This window comes from Acyrthosiphon pisum, chromosome A3 (genome assembly GCF_005508785.2).
Source record: "Acyrthosiphon pisum isolate AL4f chromosome A3, pea_aphid_22Mar2018_4r6ur, whole genome shotgun sequence".
NCBI lineage: Eukaryota > Metazoa > Arthropoda > Insecta > Hemiptera > Aphididae > Acyrthosiphon > Acyrthosiphon pisum.
In genome coordinates this window covers 35070432-35087786 of record NC_042496.1, presented here as the reverse complement: position 1 = coordinate 35087786, position 17355 = coordinate 35070432, and the positions used below count along the sequence as shown (strand labels likewise).

General features: G+C 27.0%; 2 protein-coding genes across 2 annotated transcripts in view; both read right to left on the bottom strand.

Annotated features, from left to right (window-relative positions):
• Positions 1 to 32: 32 nt before the first annotated feature.
• Positions 33 to 9602, bottom strand: LOC100167419 (acetyl-coenzyme A transporter 1). The gene is made up of 10 exons (XM_001944993.4): positions 9468 to 9602; positions 9142 to 9385; positions 8907 to 9033; positions 4345 to 4504; positions 4025 to 4179; positions 2318 to 2502; positions 1289 to 1473; positions 917 to 1037; positions 489 to 704; positions 33 to 316 (listed from the first exon to the last, which is right to left on the bottom strand). Exons 2-10 carry the CDS (start codon positions 9376 to 9378, stop codon positions 116 to 118), a joined length of 1587 nt encoding a protein of 528 aa, XP_001945028.2. The 5' UTR covers positions 9379 to 9385; positions 9468 to 9602; the 3' UTR covers positions 33 to 115.
• Positions 9603 to 14935: 5333 nt separating this feature from the next.
• LOC100169490 (acetyl-coenzyme A transporter 1) overlaps positions 14936 to 17355 on the bottom strand; it is a 6438-nt gene continuing 4018 nt past the window's right edge. Inside the window, exons 7-9 of the mRNA XM_001944947.5 lie at positions 16712 to 16838; positions 16020 to 16235; positions 14936 to 15489 (exon numbers count right to left, since the gene is read on the bottom strand). Coding sequence (XP_001944982.1) covers positions 15304 to 15489; positions 16020 to 16235; positions 16712 to 16838 — 529 coding nt within the window. The 3' untranslated portion in view covers positions 14936 to 15303. The remainder of the gene's footprint in view (positions 15490 to 16019; positions 16236 to 16711; positions 16839 to 17355) is intronic.

Here is a 17355-nt window from a genome sequence, read left to right as displayed (position 1 = left end):
AAAACAAGGAATAAAAGATCTTGAAAAAAAAAATTAAAATATTGTCTTTAATTATAATTGTACAGTCTCAAATATACATACTTTCATTTAAACACATTTTTCTTAAAATTATTATTTAAATAGTGTCATTAACATTTACTTTTACCACATTTTCTTCATTGTAAACAAGCCAATTTTTTCGATCACTGAGGTGTAAGTTAATTAATGGTTTTTTTATTAAGTATAACCATAATACACCCAAAATAGATGAGATAACTATCTCGGCGTAGAATCCATCGATTATAGTACTGCATTTGCCGCCTGCTGCTCGACAAGACTAGAATAATATAATATTGAATATTTATATTATTAAGTTGTTAATAATGATTTACACCAAGCATTTATATGATATGAAAACGATATATTTTAACGTATTACAATAATGTTTTAAAGAAAAATTAAAGTGTACAAAAACAGTTTAAAATAATTCATTTTTTTCAATTAATTACTTTTATCAATGTAGGAACCGCACAATAGTTTTGAGAGTTGGTAGTACACTGTTTGAAGGTAAGAACGTCAACCAACCAAAGTGAACCCGTCTTTGTTATAGCTAAGCTAACGTTTGCAAAAGTGCATAGCAATGTCATGTAAATTCCACCAAAATTCGGATCACTTACTTTAGATACAAATGACAGGTAAATGACGTACATAATGAATGAAAAGATCTATAAGAATTAAATAAAATATAGTACCTATTTACTAAGGAATTTTCATAATTTTCTGTTCAAAAACGCATAATTAACTTCAAAACATATTTTATTTTAGGTATATTAAACAGCTTATGAATTTGTAGAATGTCGACCAAAAGATAACATTGGTAGGTACACAGATACAATGAAACAAAAAATGCAACAATATAAATATGAACGTTATTTACTTGATGTGTTATAAAGGTGAATCCCAACATTGTGTAAAAAAATGTTTGGACAATACCACCGATTCTCAAAAGTGTTGGAGTGTAATACAACAACAACGTGAATGCTAAACCATGCAGCAATCTGTAACATTAGAATACTTTTAAATTTTTTCGTTTTCAAAATTATTTTTGATGTAAATTGTTGTGTTCAAATTGTTATTAGATATCACTATATCAGATTCGATATTTATAATATTATTATTTATCCTGTACAAGTATGAGGTAACAACGTATTGACAATTTGAAACGTTCATTATTATGATTTATCATGAATATTCATGATAAATCTAAAGACTAGTAGTGTATATTTTATAAAATGTATGTTTAAAATACCTGTATGGTATACACTGCATGTAAACATCCATCGATTTCATTGAATTTGTTGTTTTAGTCATTGCTATAGGAACTACCAATTTTACTAAAAACACCATTATGCCAATTATAACAATATTGTTTTCAGATACTCCAGCTTCCATGAATTCCATATTAGTCACTGTGTCGACAGTGGCGAATCCTATCTATGAATAACATAAGTCGTTAGTAATCTATATGTAATATGTATAGAGTTCCTATAAAACTTCCAATCGGCAATCAGTAAATAAAAATGTAAATTGTGTACTACACGTCTATATACAGTAGGTATACACTTAATGATTGCTTAGATATTTATAAACGTATTTGGTATGTTCATACCTCATAGTTATAGCAATAGTGAATTTTAGTAGAAGTTTATAGGAGTAGTTAATAGACTTAAATTTTTAGTGTAAGAAGAAGAACCCAAATATAGAATTTGGAGTAATTTTTCTAAATGATAACCAATATTTTTCAAAAAAGTTATGCCAAGACTACCAACTGATAAACACATTAATCCACTTATATGTAATTGAATACCTATACAATATGAAAGTTTAAGGCACATAGAAATAATCACATAGTCAAAAATCTAAAAATTTAAATAATATAATATATATAGTTGAATAATGATATAAGTCAAGGATGGGCAACTCAATGCTACTAGAAAGCCAATTTGTTGAGTTAAAAAATCTAGCGGGCTAGAGAACATATAAAAAAAACTATGTTAACTATGCCCCTTATAAATAATATATAATTAAGACATTAAATAGTTCAATATTAGATAATAATTCATATCTACGGTTTACGATAAACATTATCTCGATTTTAATAATTTTATAAATATAATTAAATAAAATACAGAAAAATCCTAACATTTTATATTTTCATTAAGTAATTTGAAATGTAGCAAGGGCCAGTTAGGATACTTGAGTCTATAATACTCTATATATTATTATTATTATTGTAAATAGGTATTAGGTAGTATATTAACAAATTGTCTTCGCTTACTTTTCCAGTCAGAAATATCGCGCCTAGTATCTTAACGTTTGGCAACTTCATTATGTCCCAAAGTAGCTTGTACGTATTTAATACGCCCAGACCTTTTTGTTCGGCTGACGGTTGGATTTCGCTTTTGAACTTGGACACACAAGCCGCTGCTACAATGTACACGATTCCCCAAAAATATAGATACCCTGTGTGAAATATCCAACCATTACATTTTTTTTTATATATATATATACTATAATATATAGTATTATGTCTATGTTCGTATAATATATAATATATAGCCATGTAGGTATTGTAAATTTGTGTTCACACATACACACACTCGTGACATATATGAATCAAGGATATTTTCCCCCGATATATTTTTGATGCGGACATTTCCCCCATTTTTTTTTAAAGTTTACTATTTAATAATATAATATTATTATTTTATATGATTATATTTATGCATATCGTCTAATATTTTCATAAATATAATAAATTATAGATGTATATTTTTGATCAACTGAACTACTTGAATCAAATTCACAAGAAATTATTAAATTGTTAAATATTCAAACTAGTAGTTTTAACAAAAAATAAAAATAATAAATACGAACAAAGGCTTAAAAATATAAGTTAAGAAATAATAAAAGAATCAGAATTCAAATGTTTTTAGGATTCTGTAGCAAAAACGGAACCCTTATAGATTCGTCATGTCCGTCTGTCTGTCCATCCAGGTATCACAGCCACTTTCCTCTGTTGAAACTTGGTAAATAGATGTATTCTGTGAACCGCATTGAGATTTTCACACAAAAATAGAATAAATAAATAAATTTTTCATCCAACCCATACGTGTGGGGTATCTATGGATAGGTCTTCAAAAATGATATTGAGGTTTCTATATAGTATCATTTTTTTCTAAACTGAATAGTTTGCGCGAGAGACACTTCCAAAGCGATAAAAAGTGTGTCCCCCCCCATAACTCCTAAAATAAGAGGATGATAAAACTAAAAAAAATATATGATGTACATTACCATGCAAACTTCCACCGAAAATTGATTTGAACGATATCTAGTAAGATGTTTTTTTTAATAAATAAATAAGTAAATAAGTAAATAATAATTATAATTCGCGCGGCAGGATCCGAGCGGGTAATATTATTATAATATTAGATAAGACTTCTGCTGGACCTGGTGGTGGGGCCAGAGTTCGTGCCGGCCGAACGAAACGACTTATTATTTATGTTACTTGCTGCTACGGAGCCCTTCATATTCGAGTCCGACTCGCACTCGGTCTCTTTTTTACAAAATATATCATTATTAATTTTTATGTCGGAGTTTTTAACAATTTTTATTAATTATTAATTATATTTTACTTTATACCTACTTATTTTTATTGTATCAAGAAAGTTGATCAGTTTATCAAACATATACATTTATATAATTATAATCTATTAAATTTATGAAAGTAAAAACAATTTTATAACTTTTATATTTTATTTAATAAATAATATTACATTATTAAATTCAATATTATTAGTCAATAATTAACTTTAAAAACAAAATGGGGGGGGGGAATGTCCGCATCAAAAATATTTGGATGGGAAAATGTCCTGCTAGACCGAAAACAGTCTGGGGGGGGGGGGGGATGTCTATTTACCACAAATAACATACAACATTATATACCACGTATACTCTAACCCATAATGTTTACTGGTAGGTTTACCTTTTAACGTGATAATACCACCGGATTTAGGATAAAAACGCAGCCATTTGTTGCAAAACGTTTCAGATCTGAGTAACAATACAACTGCATATCCTAAGAACGATCCCAGCGATTGACCGGTTGCGTTGCACATTGACGAGTAGTGTATGTTATGTCTAAACACATATTATGTTGTTTACACTGTTAGTAGGTATTCTCAGTTTTCTGTTATTATTTTTTGTGTCATTGAAGCTTAGGATTGTTAAGAATTTTAACTTTATAAAATTTTTGTACTTTTATAAATGTATACTATAATAGGTATAAAATATTATATATCAAACTTTTGTAGCATAGAGCATGCCCATCCATCAACTACAATATCCTGAGTAGCAGCCAAGCAATTTATGATTAACCAAACAACAGTGAGTGGAATCACGTTTGGATCCCCAGTATTCGACAACCAGCCATTGATATACAAACTACACACCAGTAGACAAGTGCCTAAAATGTAAAATTAAAACTTTTATCATAATATATACCATATAAAGGGATTTTAACCGACCGTTTTTAAGTAGTTCAATATATTCAATTTTATATGTGCGTGTCATGTGAATGAGTGTGTACCTAACTAGTTATTCTATATATAGTGATCATTACTAAATAGGCGGAAATAGGAAGCCCCTCCTTAAATCAAGTGAATATCCAATGTTGTAAAAATATGAACTTCAAAGTTCAAACGCTCATAAAAATTTAATTTGATTTCTTTGTAGACATTTTGTTTTTTTTGATAAAGGTAGAAAAACTTATGAGGAATCTTGCATTTTCGTAAATTTTACGTATTTTGTCAATATTTGAACTTTAAATGCTTATATAAAAGAAAACTGTGACTATGGATTTTCAATATTTTTCATCTGTCTTTGAAACATTATAGGTATTATGAGCCTTCTATTAAATTTTCAAGTTTTTTTACGCAACAAACATTTTTTTTTTTTATATTTATATTTTATAGAATAAAAACCTAAAAAAAATTTTAAATTGAAGATATCCGTAAACAGCTCAAAATAAGTCAAAATATTTTGAAAATGCTATGGTGTATAGAAAATGCTAATATAAACATTCAGTCAAAATTGCATAAATCTACAGTAATTTGTAAATCGATTTTGTGTATAAATTCCTGTTTTTTCTTAATTTTTCTTTTGTTTTTCACGGCGCCTTTTAAAACTACTAGAAAACTTTTGAACTCTTATAGTACCAACTAGATTCATTTTTCTATCAGAAAAGATTCTGTTGAAGAAAATCCAAGCACTTTTAGTGTCCCAAAAGGTGATGACAGACCAAAAAAAGATCAAAAAAAAAAAACACTCATCATTGTAAAACCAATACATTCATCGCTTCGATCACAATCTAAAATTAATAAATAAAAACACATAATTTGAACAACTTTTAAAATAGGTAATATATTTTATTTAAGTTCCATACGTCGCGTCGTTTAGCGAAATATGCAAAATATGATGGAGATACTGAGATAGGACTTTTGCGTAATGGGAATCATGCCTACGAAATGTTTGGAACGTTTTTTTGCTCTCCCGAAAAGTTGTCATTTTGGTGATAAGTGATTTGCGAATTAGGTTGATGGTATGATAACTTGGTAATATCAAAGAAGAAACCAGTAACCATAGTTGAAACTTGAAGCTGTCTTATCAATATAACATAATATAATATTATTGTCGATTTACTATTTTCAAATAGCATACCTGCAGTATACCAATATTGAACATAATATTATTATTATTATTATTTAAATATGTATTATCAAAAATTGGTAATAAAAGGTATTAATGTATAAGATCTTGGGAAACCAAAATCCTCGTAGGGGAGGCAGCTGCTTTTTCCCAAATAATGAATATCTTTAAAAAATATGTATTTTATATTTTTTAGATTTTTTGGCTATAGAATGAAATATTTATGAGAAATCTTGTTTTAAATGTTCAATTAATAACTAAAAAAAGCGGGTAAGTGGATGTTGCTCTGTTGTAAGGTATACGAAAAACGATTCTAAGCGGAGACGGTATGTCAGTGTAGATATTTTAAATTATATTTATATTGTTATTACTTATTATTACGGTAGCCGGTAAGTTGACACTTGACTTAATAATATAAAATTAGAACAAAATAACTCAAATCGTTATTCTTGGTTATTTATATGTAATTTCGTCCAAATTTGAACATAAAATAACTATAAAAATACTGTGTTTTCATATTTTTGAGATTTTTTGGTTGCACGATAACCTTTTAACGTGGAACCTAGTTTTAAATTTCCAATCCTTGACTATAAAAGTTGAACATTTTATTGAACATTTTTAATTACAAAATCATTTTTAGTTTTTAAATTTGATAAATATTGTTAAAAATCGAAATTTAAATGCTTAAAAAAAAAGTTGTGTATTTTCATATATCTACAGTTATTCGTTTTTGAATTACAACAAAATAAAAATATCGCTACATAGGAAATTGAGTGAATATCCAATGTAAAAATATGAATTGAAACGCTCATCAAAATTTAATTTAACTTTCTCGTAAAAATTTTTTTTATAAAGCGAAACAAACTTATAAGGAATCTTGTATTACATTTTCAAATCTTAGATTTAAAAAAAAAAAACATTTTTATGAATTTCTAACTTAAAAAAATATGCAAATTTTCGTGACTTTTACGTGTTTTGTGAAGATTTGAACTTTAAATATTTATAAAAATAATTTGTCTCTATGGATTTTTAATATTTTTCAATTGTCATTGTCACAATATATTAGAAGCCTCTATTAAAATTTCAAACTTTTTTACCCAACAAATATGACAATATTGACATGAATAAAAAAAAAACTAAAAATATTGGAAACTGAAAATGTCCGTAAACATTTCAAAAGAAATCAAACTATTTTGAACATTTTATCGTGTATAGAAAATGCTAATATAAACAACTAGTGATAATTGCATGTATCTGTCATTTCTTTTAGTAGGTTACCAAAAACCAAAATCGATTTTGTGTAAAAATTACCGTTTTTTCTTAATTTTAATTTTGTTTTTCCGGGCGCTTTTTAAAACTACTGGGAATTTTAAATTTTGACTTCCTGAATGCACCAACTATATTCACTTTCCATCGAACAAGATACTGTATGAAGAAAATCAAAGCAGTTTTACTGCCTCAAACGGTGATGACAAAAACAAAAAAAAACACACATCATTGTAAAATCAATACATTTATCGCTCCGCTCAGAATCTAAAATTGAAAATGTCTGTAAACACCTCTAAACCAGTTAAAATATTTTAAAAATTTTCTCAAGTATTATAATTGAAAAAAATATCCATGTGATATAAATTTCAAGTATCTATGGATATTCATTTTTGAATTACAACAAAATAAGAAAACCGCTTCTTAAGAAATCGAGTGAATATCCAATGTTTTAAAAATTTGTGAGTATACCTACTTCAAAACTCATAAAAATGTAGTATGACTTTCTTTTTTTTGTTGATAAAAGTATATAAGACAAACTTATATGGATCTTGTATTACATTTTAAAATCTTAGATTTAAAAAGAAAAATATTTAGGAATTTCTAACTCAAAATAATTTGCACATTTTCTTGATTTTTACGCCTTTTGTCACAATTTGAACTTAAATTGATTATAAAAAATATTGAGACTGTATTTTTAATATTTTTGAACTGTCATTGTAACAATATAATAGAACCTTGTATTTCATTTTCAAGCTTTTTGACCTAACAAATAAAATATTATTGATATTTATAAAAAAAAAAAAATAAAAAAATTTGAAACTGAATATGTTCGTAAATAGCTCAAAATAAGTCAAAATATTTTTAAAATTATATCACGTTGTTGCATCAAAAACTAAAATCGATTTTGCGTAAGAATTCCCGATTTTCCTTAATTTTTATTTTGTTTTTCTCTGTGCTTTTGAAAACTATTGCATTTTTTTTTTACCTTCTAAATGTACCAACTAGATTCACTTCCCCATAAATCAAGACACTGTTAAAGAAAACTGAATCAGTAATACTACCTACCCCGAACGGTGGTGACAGGTACAAAAAATTTAAAATTAAAAAAAAAAAACTACGATTGTTCATATTTGTGTTAGGTATCGTGTGTACCTACCTAAATTCTATGATATTCATGTTTAATTTAATTTTATAATACTGTATAATTTAAAATATAGTCCAGCCAAAACATGTAGATAAATATGATCAGATGATAAAAAAATATTGCAGGTTGTAAATGTTTCTATTTTTAAATAATAAAAAAAATATGATATAGCATTTAATTGTGCGATCGTAACTCATTTGTATGATCTTACTCTACCTAGTTTATTACCTAGTCTTTTTAGTGTATATTACTAAAAAAGTATTTTTGTTTATAATATAAATTTAAATTAATCAATTATAAAGTAATTTTGTAATAACATATCGATTATCGATATTTGTTTAATGATCAAGACTTTTAATGTGACCGGGAAAATGTTTTGTTGTACATATATACTAGTATACTACATAGTGTCATAGTACATACATGGAAATACAGAACACTAAAATGGACTAATTCTGTAATCTGTTGAGTGTAATATATATTTCATCGAAATCAATATTAAGACGAAAAATTGACAGCAGCTGATTAATTTTAACATAAAAATTAAATGTTAATTAAAAATCATATCATAATTTTAAGTGTAATGTTCTGTAAACATTATTATTTTTGTCAACGAGCAATAATCATGTCATTATTGAAAAATGAAAATAGATAGAAATTATATTTGTTCAATATTTCAAAGCGTACTATATATTATAATTCATTATTCAATACTTAAGTGTTTACTGTTTAGTCTATTATAAGTTACCAAGCAGTAGGTGTACAGGAACGAGCCACATTTTCCGCCTTCCCACTGATGGGCAATAAATAGAGTCGACTAACGGAGCCCATAAAATTTTGAAAGTAAACGGCCACGTACTTACACTAAATATCGCCTAAATAACAAAGTAATATTACATTATAATCAATCCATCCATGAATATTATATTATTATTAATTACTAAAGCTCCTTCTTTGGCTATTCAACGTTTCGTATACTTTACCTGGTCATAGTACGAAAAATGTTTAGATTTTAGTAAAATCGGAAATGCATCACTGAATCCCAATGGCACACCTTGCAGTATGTATAAAAACAATAGTTTTACTAAATTCCATCGGTCACCGTTTAAGTTATGAACCTTGGTGATTTTTTTGCAGTTGTCTGAATTTTGTACTGGAACAAGGTTTATAGTGCTTATAGTGCTTAACGTAATATCATTATCATCCATCATAACTTGCATCAATGACCTAAGAAATTAAATACTATATGAATATCAATTATAACATTACAATTTATTATTACTGTTAAATAACTAAAAGGTACCCGTACCATCGATTATTAAAATTATAACGTATAGAAGTATTTTGTGGAACTGTTGGTCTGAAAAAATGTTTTCTCTTCGTAAAATATCAATTCATACGATCCGAGGTGGACATACCATGTTTTGAACTATTATATAATATTTTCTACCATTATCTTTATAAAATGTACACTGATTGGTACTAGTTAATTGGCCGTTTAGGATATCACATTCTGATGCAGGACATCGTTGTGTTATTAAAACAAACAATATTCACCGTACAATTTGTACTTATAAACTCATTAACAGTGTATTATATTATGACATTTATAAATTATAATTATTATTGGTGATAATGGTTTTAATCGGTGGCGAAATAATTATTTTAACGACCCATAGTGACGCAGTGACGCATCACCGTTAAATGTGTAATTGCGATTTGCGAATACTGTCTGTGCGGTTTTGTTATAAAATTAGATATCTTCGCCATGGCCATGTTTGGTAATTTTTTTACTATAATATAGTTATTACTCCTTGATTTTGAATACAAGTATTCGACCGCGGTCAGTGTTTCATGAAAAATTTCGTGTCTCTATATCTATACCCTCCCCCATTTACAGGCGTGGACTGGTAAAAAAGGGCACGGAATGCTACACAATTTAAAGGGCAAATAACAAACATTTTTGGTGCAAATTTAAAACATGTAGATCACTTATAAAATACTAATATATTTTATTTTGTTTTAAAAATACTAAATATTAAATATAAGTTAAAAATGTAAGTAAGTACCAAGTTACAACAAACTTTCAATCAAAATTGTACAATATTATAGATAACTAACGATAGGTAACGATCTGCAGTTAATTAAGTGTCTAGAGTCTTTAAATATATAATAAATAATATTAGACAAATATATTTTAGGGCAACGGATGCTATAGCATCCCAGCATCCTAGCCAACCCGTGACTGCCCATTCCTCACCCTTTATACGTTTCGTTTACGTCTTAACAAGTTTAAATTCTCCGCCTTTATGGTTGTACGTGTTTCATGTTTCGCTTCGTTTCGGCAAACTGGTCGTTGCTTTCACTGTTTTGAGTTTTCGATATGTAAAATATGCTCTCGTACTAACAAAAATTCCATAATTTCAAATGTACAAGGAAATGTAGAAGGAAATTCAAGGTTGCAATAAAAGTCTTTCTTTTTTGCATGTTATATTTGTGAGTCGGAGTTTCCTGTGTCCATTTCATTAAAAACGGTAGAAAAGGAACTTGTTCTTCGGCTGCTATGAAGCACATTATACTCGCCGAGTTTGTTTGTTTTATGGTTCCATCGTCGTTTAATTTTTGTTCCAAGTTACGTTGTCAATTTTTTTATTAAAATTAAATTGTCCTATTTTAAACTATTGATTTGATGCCAATTTAATATTATAAGTGAATCTATCAATTTTTTTATTTAAATTATCGTCAAAAATAGGTATTTTTTTCAATTCATAATAATTCATTTTACTGATTTTATTTGTGTTCAATTCCCTAATCACACGAATTATTTTGTATTTTTTAATTCAATGGTGTAAAAACAAAAATATATCAAGTTGTACTTTAGTGAATCGCGTGAAGTGTGTTAAGTTTAGAATGAAACGCAATTATCTAACTAACTTATTCACAACTATTATTAGTTGTTTGTACTCGGATACATTTTAAATGTTTCGTCAATATAATTATCACATAAACTATCACAGAATCTTTTTAGCATCTCGTCATCAGGAACGATTGACTTAAAAGTCAAAAGCTTTCAATTATACGCTTTTTCTGGATTTAATAAAGGCACGCCAAATATCCATTTTAATCACTGTCCAATTGCACTGTTGATGTCTTGGTATTCAATAGATAAGCCTATGGTTATTACTTATTATATATAGTAAGAGAATATATTATATTTTAATAAATTGTTTAATATACGAGATACGTAATCTTTGCTGGAATAAATACGTATATACAGAGTGTATGTTATATTTCTTTGTACAAGACGTGGTTTTTTTTAATAATTATGAATCGATAATGTAGAATTTCAAAAAACGTAAATAGACGTGTTTCTTTATTTTAACCTGGCAATTTTTTTTTCGCAACTTCAAAATTTTTCAGCACGCAGTTGTACCAAGAACAAAATTAACTTAAATTGTTTAAATGGTAACAACTATATCTCTTAATGGATTCGAATAGAACTTTTTTTACTAACATCTTGATGGTCTAAGTATGAAATTTAGTTCACTAGTTTGTTTACTATTTAGTATACTGTTCTCTAATGTTTAATACATTAATTTATAGTTTTAATTGAAATAATTAGTATAAATTTCATTTACCAGAAATTGTTTTTCCCATTTTCACATACATAGGTCTATATGCCCTAAGTCCAGTCCTGTAAAGAATACTTTTATAAAGTACTTGAGTAAATACTCAAATACTTTGAAAAAGTATTTGGAATACTTTTCAAATACTTTTGGTTTATAAAGTGGGTTTCTAATTATCGTAATATAAACACATAGGTAGTAGGTAATCTAATAGTTATCTAATAGCTTTAAAGGGAATATTGTTATTCAAAATTCAATAATTTTTTTTAGAAATCTGGTTTTCACAAACCTTTGGGCTTCGGCTAACACAGAAATACAGAATATTAAATAAAACTATTGTAGTTGACAATAATATTTTTCCAACCAATTATTTCGAATAAAAATAAAATTTTCGAAATAAAAAACCAAAGTATTCAATACCAAAAAGTATTTAATACAAAAAAAATATTTAAAATACCATTCAAAATACTTCATGCTGAAAGTATTAAAAAAGTTATTCAAAACTTAAAAAAGTATTTGAATACTTTTACTCAAATACTTTTACTTAAATACTTTACAGGACTATACCTAAATCTGTAACAAAAAATTCTATACAGATATGGTTAAATACCAATTTTAAATAATTGCTTAATGCAATTTCATATTTTTTTTCATATACACTTAAATTGGTAATCAATAAAGACAAACACACACATAATTTTAATTTTTGGGATAAATGCCTACAAATAGGTACATAAATCATTATTTTTATTCTAACATACAGTAATAAAATAAGTACCTACTATAATTATTGTATCATCATAATTCATAACTAATTGACTACTTTACATTTTTTCTTCACAGTTACTTTGCTTAAAAGGTAAAATAGCTTATGTTTGAATACTTAATTAGGTAGCTACGGTAATAATAATGGTATTCGTCTATTAATTATTATGGCTACATACGAACCGAATCCCAATAATTCTTTTAGAACGAATTGAGTTCCTGGTTGCTATGTTAATGTTAGTAACATTATATTATGAGCTGGCGAAATTAATGTATAAAACTTCGGCGGAGTCAATCAATTTCTTATAGATAAAAAGGTTATTTTGACGGAATTGGTGTACGCCCGATTAAACGCGTGTTTTTCAAATTTGTTATTTATATGGGTTTATTTGCTGTAGACCCTTCATGGTCTGTAATAAGTAATAACCCGGGTTGGGATTTCATAGCATTTGCATATTTCTTATGAAATGCTTAAAAAATAGCAATGTAAGCTAAAAATGTGTTTCGTGATACGTAGAACTTAAATTAAAAATTTTATTTTGCTTTTCTGCATATTTTGTGATTTTTTAGTTTTCAGTGCTTTTTTTGAACTTTTTGAGATTTTTTTGCATTTTACCTATTTTGTATCAAAATCGGTCATATTTTATGAAATTATATTTGAGTAAACGTGTTTTTGGATTTTTGGCAATCGTATTATTACGATAATTTTGTATTAGGTATTGAGTTCTAACTTCTGATTTTTGTTATCTGCTGATTTTGTTGGGTTTTTTTGTCGATTTCTACTGCGATTATTAATCGCCGATTATCAACGAACGAGCATTGAATACGTTGTGTAGTCAATTCATTTGGATTCTAATCAAAGTGACTAAATTATTTTAAATCTTAAGTAACTACCTATAATAATTTGTAAGTGATTAAAAAATTATTAATTAATAAATTTCCTTTTTTGCAAATTTTGTTGTTTTTATTGTATATTTTTAGCGCATATTTAGTGATATTTAAGGTAATATTATAGCGCATATTTGTGCAATTTTATGTGCTATAAAATTCCAATCCTAGTAATAACTAATAATTTTGGACGCCTGGTTGTTAGATACATGTGTGGGACCAGCTTGTTTTTTTTCAAGTATAAATTCTTTATGAGTTAAGGGTCGCTACAAGATCCCGTGGTTGGAAACAATACCTTTGCTCCAATTTCTGAAGGTCTGGATGGCTTATTAGTTTATTCGGTATTAGTATTATTTTTATTATTATTGCTGATTAAACGGTCAAATTGTTTTTATTCATATTGTATATTATATTGATGTTTAACCGATTGGTTGGTTGGGCTAGAGCTAATGTAGGTTTTACAATAAATTTATAGTACCCAGCTATTGTAGGTAGTAGGTACATATTCCTATAATGCATAATATATTATTTATAATATCCAATTATTATTGGTATGTTCAAAATCAACTTTGGGCATAATATGCGGGTTACTCATCGTCAAAACATTTGTATGCCAAGCACTACAACGTATTTTTTCTGTATTATAAAAATATATTTCTTTGGGTTGAAAAATGAAAAAAAAAATGTACAGAGAGATCAATCCCCCTACACTATCCCACACTATATGGTAACTATTGTTATGCTCACATAAATTAACTAAGATAAATGTTATCAATAAGCAAAAACAAAACAAAACTTAAAGCATGTGATCTAAATCCGTGAATCGTGTATAAATCTTTTAGAATTGACTAAAAGACTAGAGGACCTGGTAAGACGGACCAAATTCATTGAAAAATTGCTCATTAATAGGCGGATTTAGTCCTTTGAAAGATTTGGTCCTTCATAGTGAACGGATTTTTATTTTTACGTTAGTGGACACTACGAAGGACTTAGTCCCGCGGATTAAATCCGTAAAGGACTCAAAGATTTAATCCGACGGACTAAATCCTCGAAAAAATCCGATCGTGTATGGCCAGCTATTCCCACTCCCGTAAAAACACCACTGAGACACTAATGTATAGTAATGTATCAATAATAACAATATATTTTTATGTCTATTACACAATATGAATATCAGAATATATTATGTAAATGCGATGCTTCGTTGCGTTATGCAGAGTTACATTTAATTGAAATAATCGACTATACTCGCTTCACTATATCAAATGACTCTTCTCGATGTTATTGAAACAGAAACATACATACAAATCACGTGATGTAATTAGATATACATATTAATAACGCTATTTACTTACATCTGTTATGATTGAATGTACCTATATATGCATTTGTATGTTGGTTCTTTAAAAGATAAAATACCTATAGTCAAGTGAAGATACGGATGTGAAGTCCAACATTTTTGTTTTGTTCCAAACAAAGTTATAAAACAATATATTTCGCAATTAGAAATATTTTATTTAACAGAGTAAAATAAATACATTATTAACTAAAAAAAACATGAGATCAATATTTATTATTTACTATACTAAAGCTAACTTATTCATTTTATATTAATACAATTTATTCGGTTTTTCCTCGAAAAAGTTATTAATTGAATAATAATATAATCAAGTTAACCCAACATTAACAGTTAACATTAGTAGATTTCATTTTTACTAAATTTAATTTAATTAAATAATTATACTTAATAAAAAACATAACAAAGTATAATTATTTTAGTCGCATTTATCTATATATAATAGGCAATTAAATTAATTATCATGATTATACAATATACAGTCATAGGTAGTAATGTAGTATATTCATTTAGATATTTTCTGTAATCGGTGGTTTAATATTCACCATCCAATGAGAAGATCCTTTAGTTTGAAGTTTCCTAATAATATTCTTAAAAAAACCATACCAGGCAAATCCAAATGTAACACTTAGAAGTGTTCCTAAGTAGAAGCCATCTACTGTTGTAACACAATCACCTCCGATAGCTTCACATTCCTAAAAATGTTAAAAACACAATATACATTTTAATTAGGTAGGTAGTAATAAATTATCTACTATGAGCAGTAATATAATATACGATATATTATTATATTATATTATATCGTGTTTAATATTAATATTTGATATTTATTTATATGTGAATTAAATATTGAAATTAATCTAAAAATGTGGGCATTATTATCACTTTTTGATGGATATAGATAGGTACTATATAATATATATTGTGTATAATATTCATCGAAAGTACGTCTTGATATAGGTACCTAGAGTTTTTTTTTCTATATGATTAACAAAACAACTTGTGATTAAATTATGAACCTATGTTTTTAGTTCAATATCTGAAAACCAAGCCAAATAAAAGGTAAGGTTATAATATAGTAGCTACCTATTATAATAATTTAAACAAACTTAATGCTATACTTTTCATAGTTCTAATATAAAATCATTCAAGTCAATATAAATTAATAAATTAAATTATAATATATTATGTGTGTAAATTTAATAGTCGTATAATATTGTCTTACGTTTTTATAATCTGACGTAGAACAGTAATTATCAGAATCGAATGAACATTTTTTAAACGTCAATAAATCAATTACTCCAAGTGCCACTGTGGACGTCCATGTAACTCCCAAATTTGTCACTGTATTTAAAAATGTTAAGTAAGTACCGCCGAAACGAGGGTCGCTTATCCGAGAGAAAAAAGATAACACAGCAACAAACATGATGTAAGATAGGATCTACAAAACAAAAGATAAATAAAAAATATATTGTTGTTAAATTTAAACTTGATAATATTAAAATATAATTTTATAGTTTTATTAAATCACGAGCACAAGTAAAATCAATTTGTTTTAATTGGTTAAAAAAAGATTGCTACTTTGTGGATTTTCTAAGAAATTCTTTTATGAAGTACGTACAAAACTGGGAAAATAATTTTCATTTATAAACTGGATTCACCTGGATTTTAGTAGATCAATAGAATGTAAATCAGAACTCCCCGAGAGTGAAAAAAAATTATTAAGCTGTATTTTTTAAGAGTCCGTACTTGGAAACAACAGGAACATCAAAACAATCAAATTTAAATTATGATAAGGTTTAAAAAATCACGTTATTTATTTTAATTTTAATAACTGGTATCGTGATATTAATTATTATGACCAAGTCATTTAAGTGAGTGTATAATTAATTATTTATAAGCATGTTGTTTACTTACCTCGTCTACAAATAATATTAATATTAAAGTGGCATAGTAATACATCGGAATATTTATGACCCCATCTTCCTTTATCAACTTTGGAGTGAAGTAAACCAACAAGATAAATGTAAAGCTCCAGATTAATCTGAAATGCATTCAAATATTACAGTGTTACTATACATTTAAAGATTAAGAAACGTGAATGCTAATGATTTGCGTAAGCAAATGTAGTGTTAAAAAGTATCAAATGTTAAAGTTAAATTCATAACACTGTCAATAAATTGAAATTGAACCAAAGGGCACAATATTGAAATAATGTTACGAAAGTTAATTTATTTACGGAGTATTAGAAGTTGATGCAGCCGGGTGGCATGAGATTATAAAATATAAATACAGCTTATTTGAATATGTACCGTACCTACAATAAGCGATATAGGCAAGCCTGGGCATAAACGCGTTAAAAAGTGAAAAATTAAGTTAATTTTAACTTTTAACTTAACTTTTTAAAATTAAATTTTCATTAACTTAATTTTTAACTTAACTTATTTTAATTGATATTAACTTAATAAATAACGAGTTACTTTTAATCAAATTCAAGTTAAGTTAATTTATAAATAATTAAATAATAAAAATAAAAATTATTATTGATATTACATAACCAT

What these genes read in the sequence shown, in the direction of transcription:
- LOC100167419 (XM_001944993.4), bottom strand. Translation starts at nt 9,378, where the DNA reads ATGCAAGTTATGATGGATGATAATGATATTACGTTAAGCACTATAAGC. An exon ending in ATGCAGTGTATACCATACAG is followed by an intron (nt 1,038 to 1,288) that starts GTATTTTAAACA and finishes CTAATGTTACAG; the next exon opens with ATTGCTGCATGGTTTAGCAT. An exon ending in CGGTTCCTACATTGATAAAA is followed by an intron (nt 317 to 488) that starts GTAATTAATTGA and finishes ATATTATTCTAG; the next exon opens with TCTTGTCGAGCAGCAGGCGG.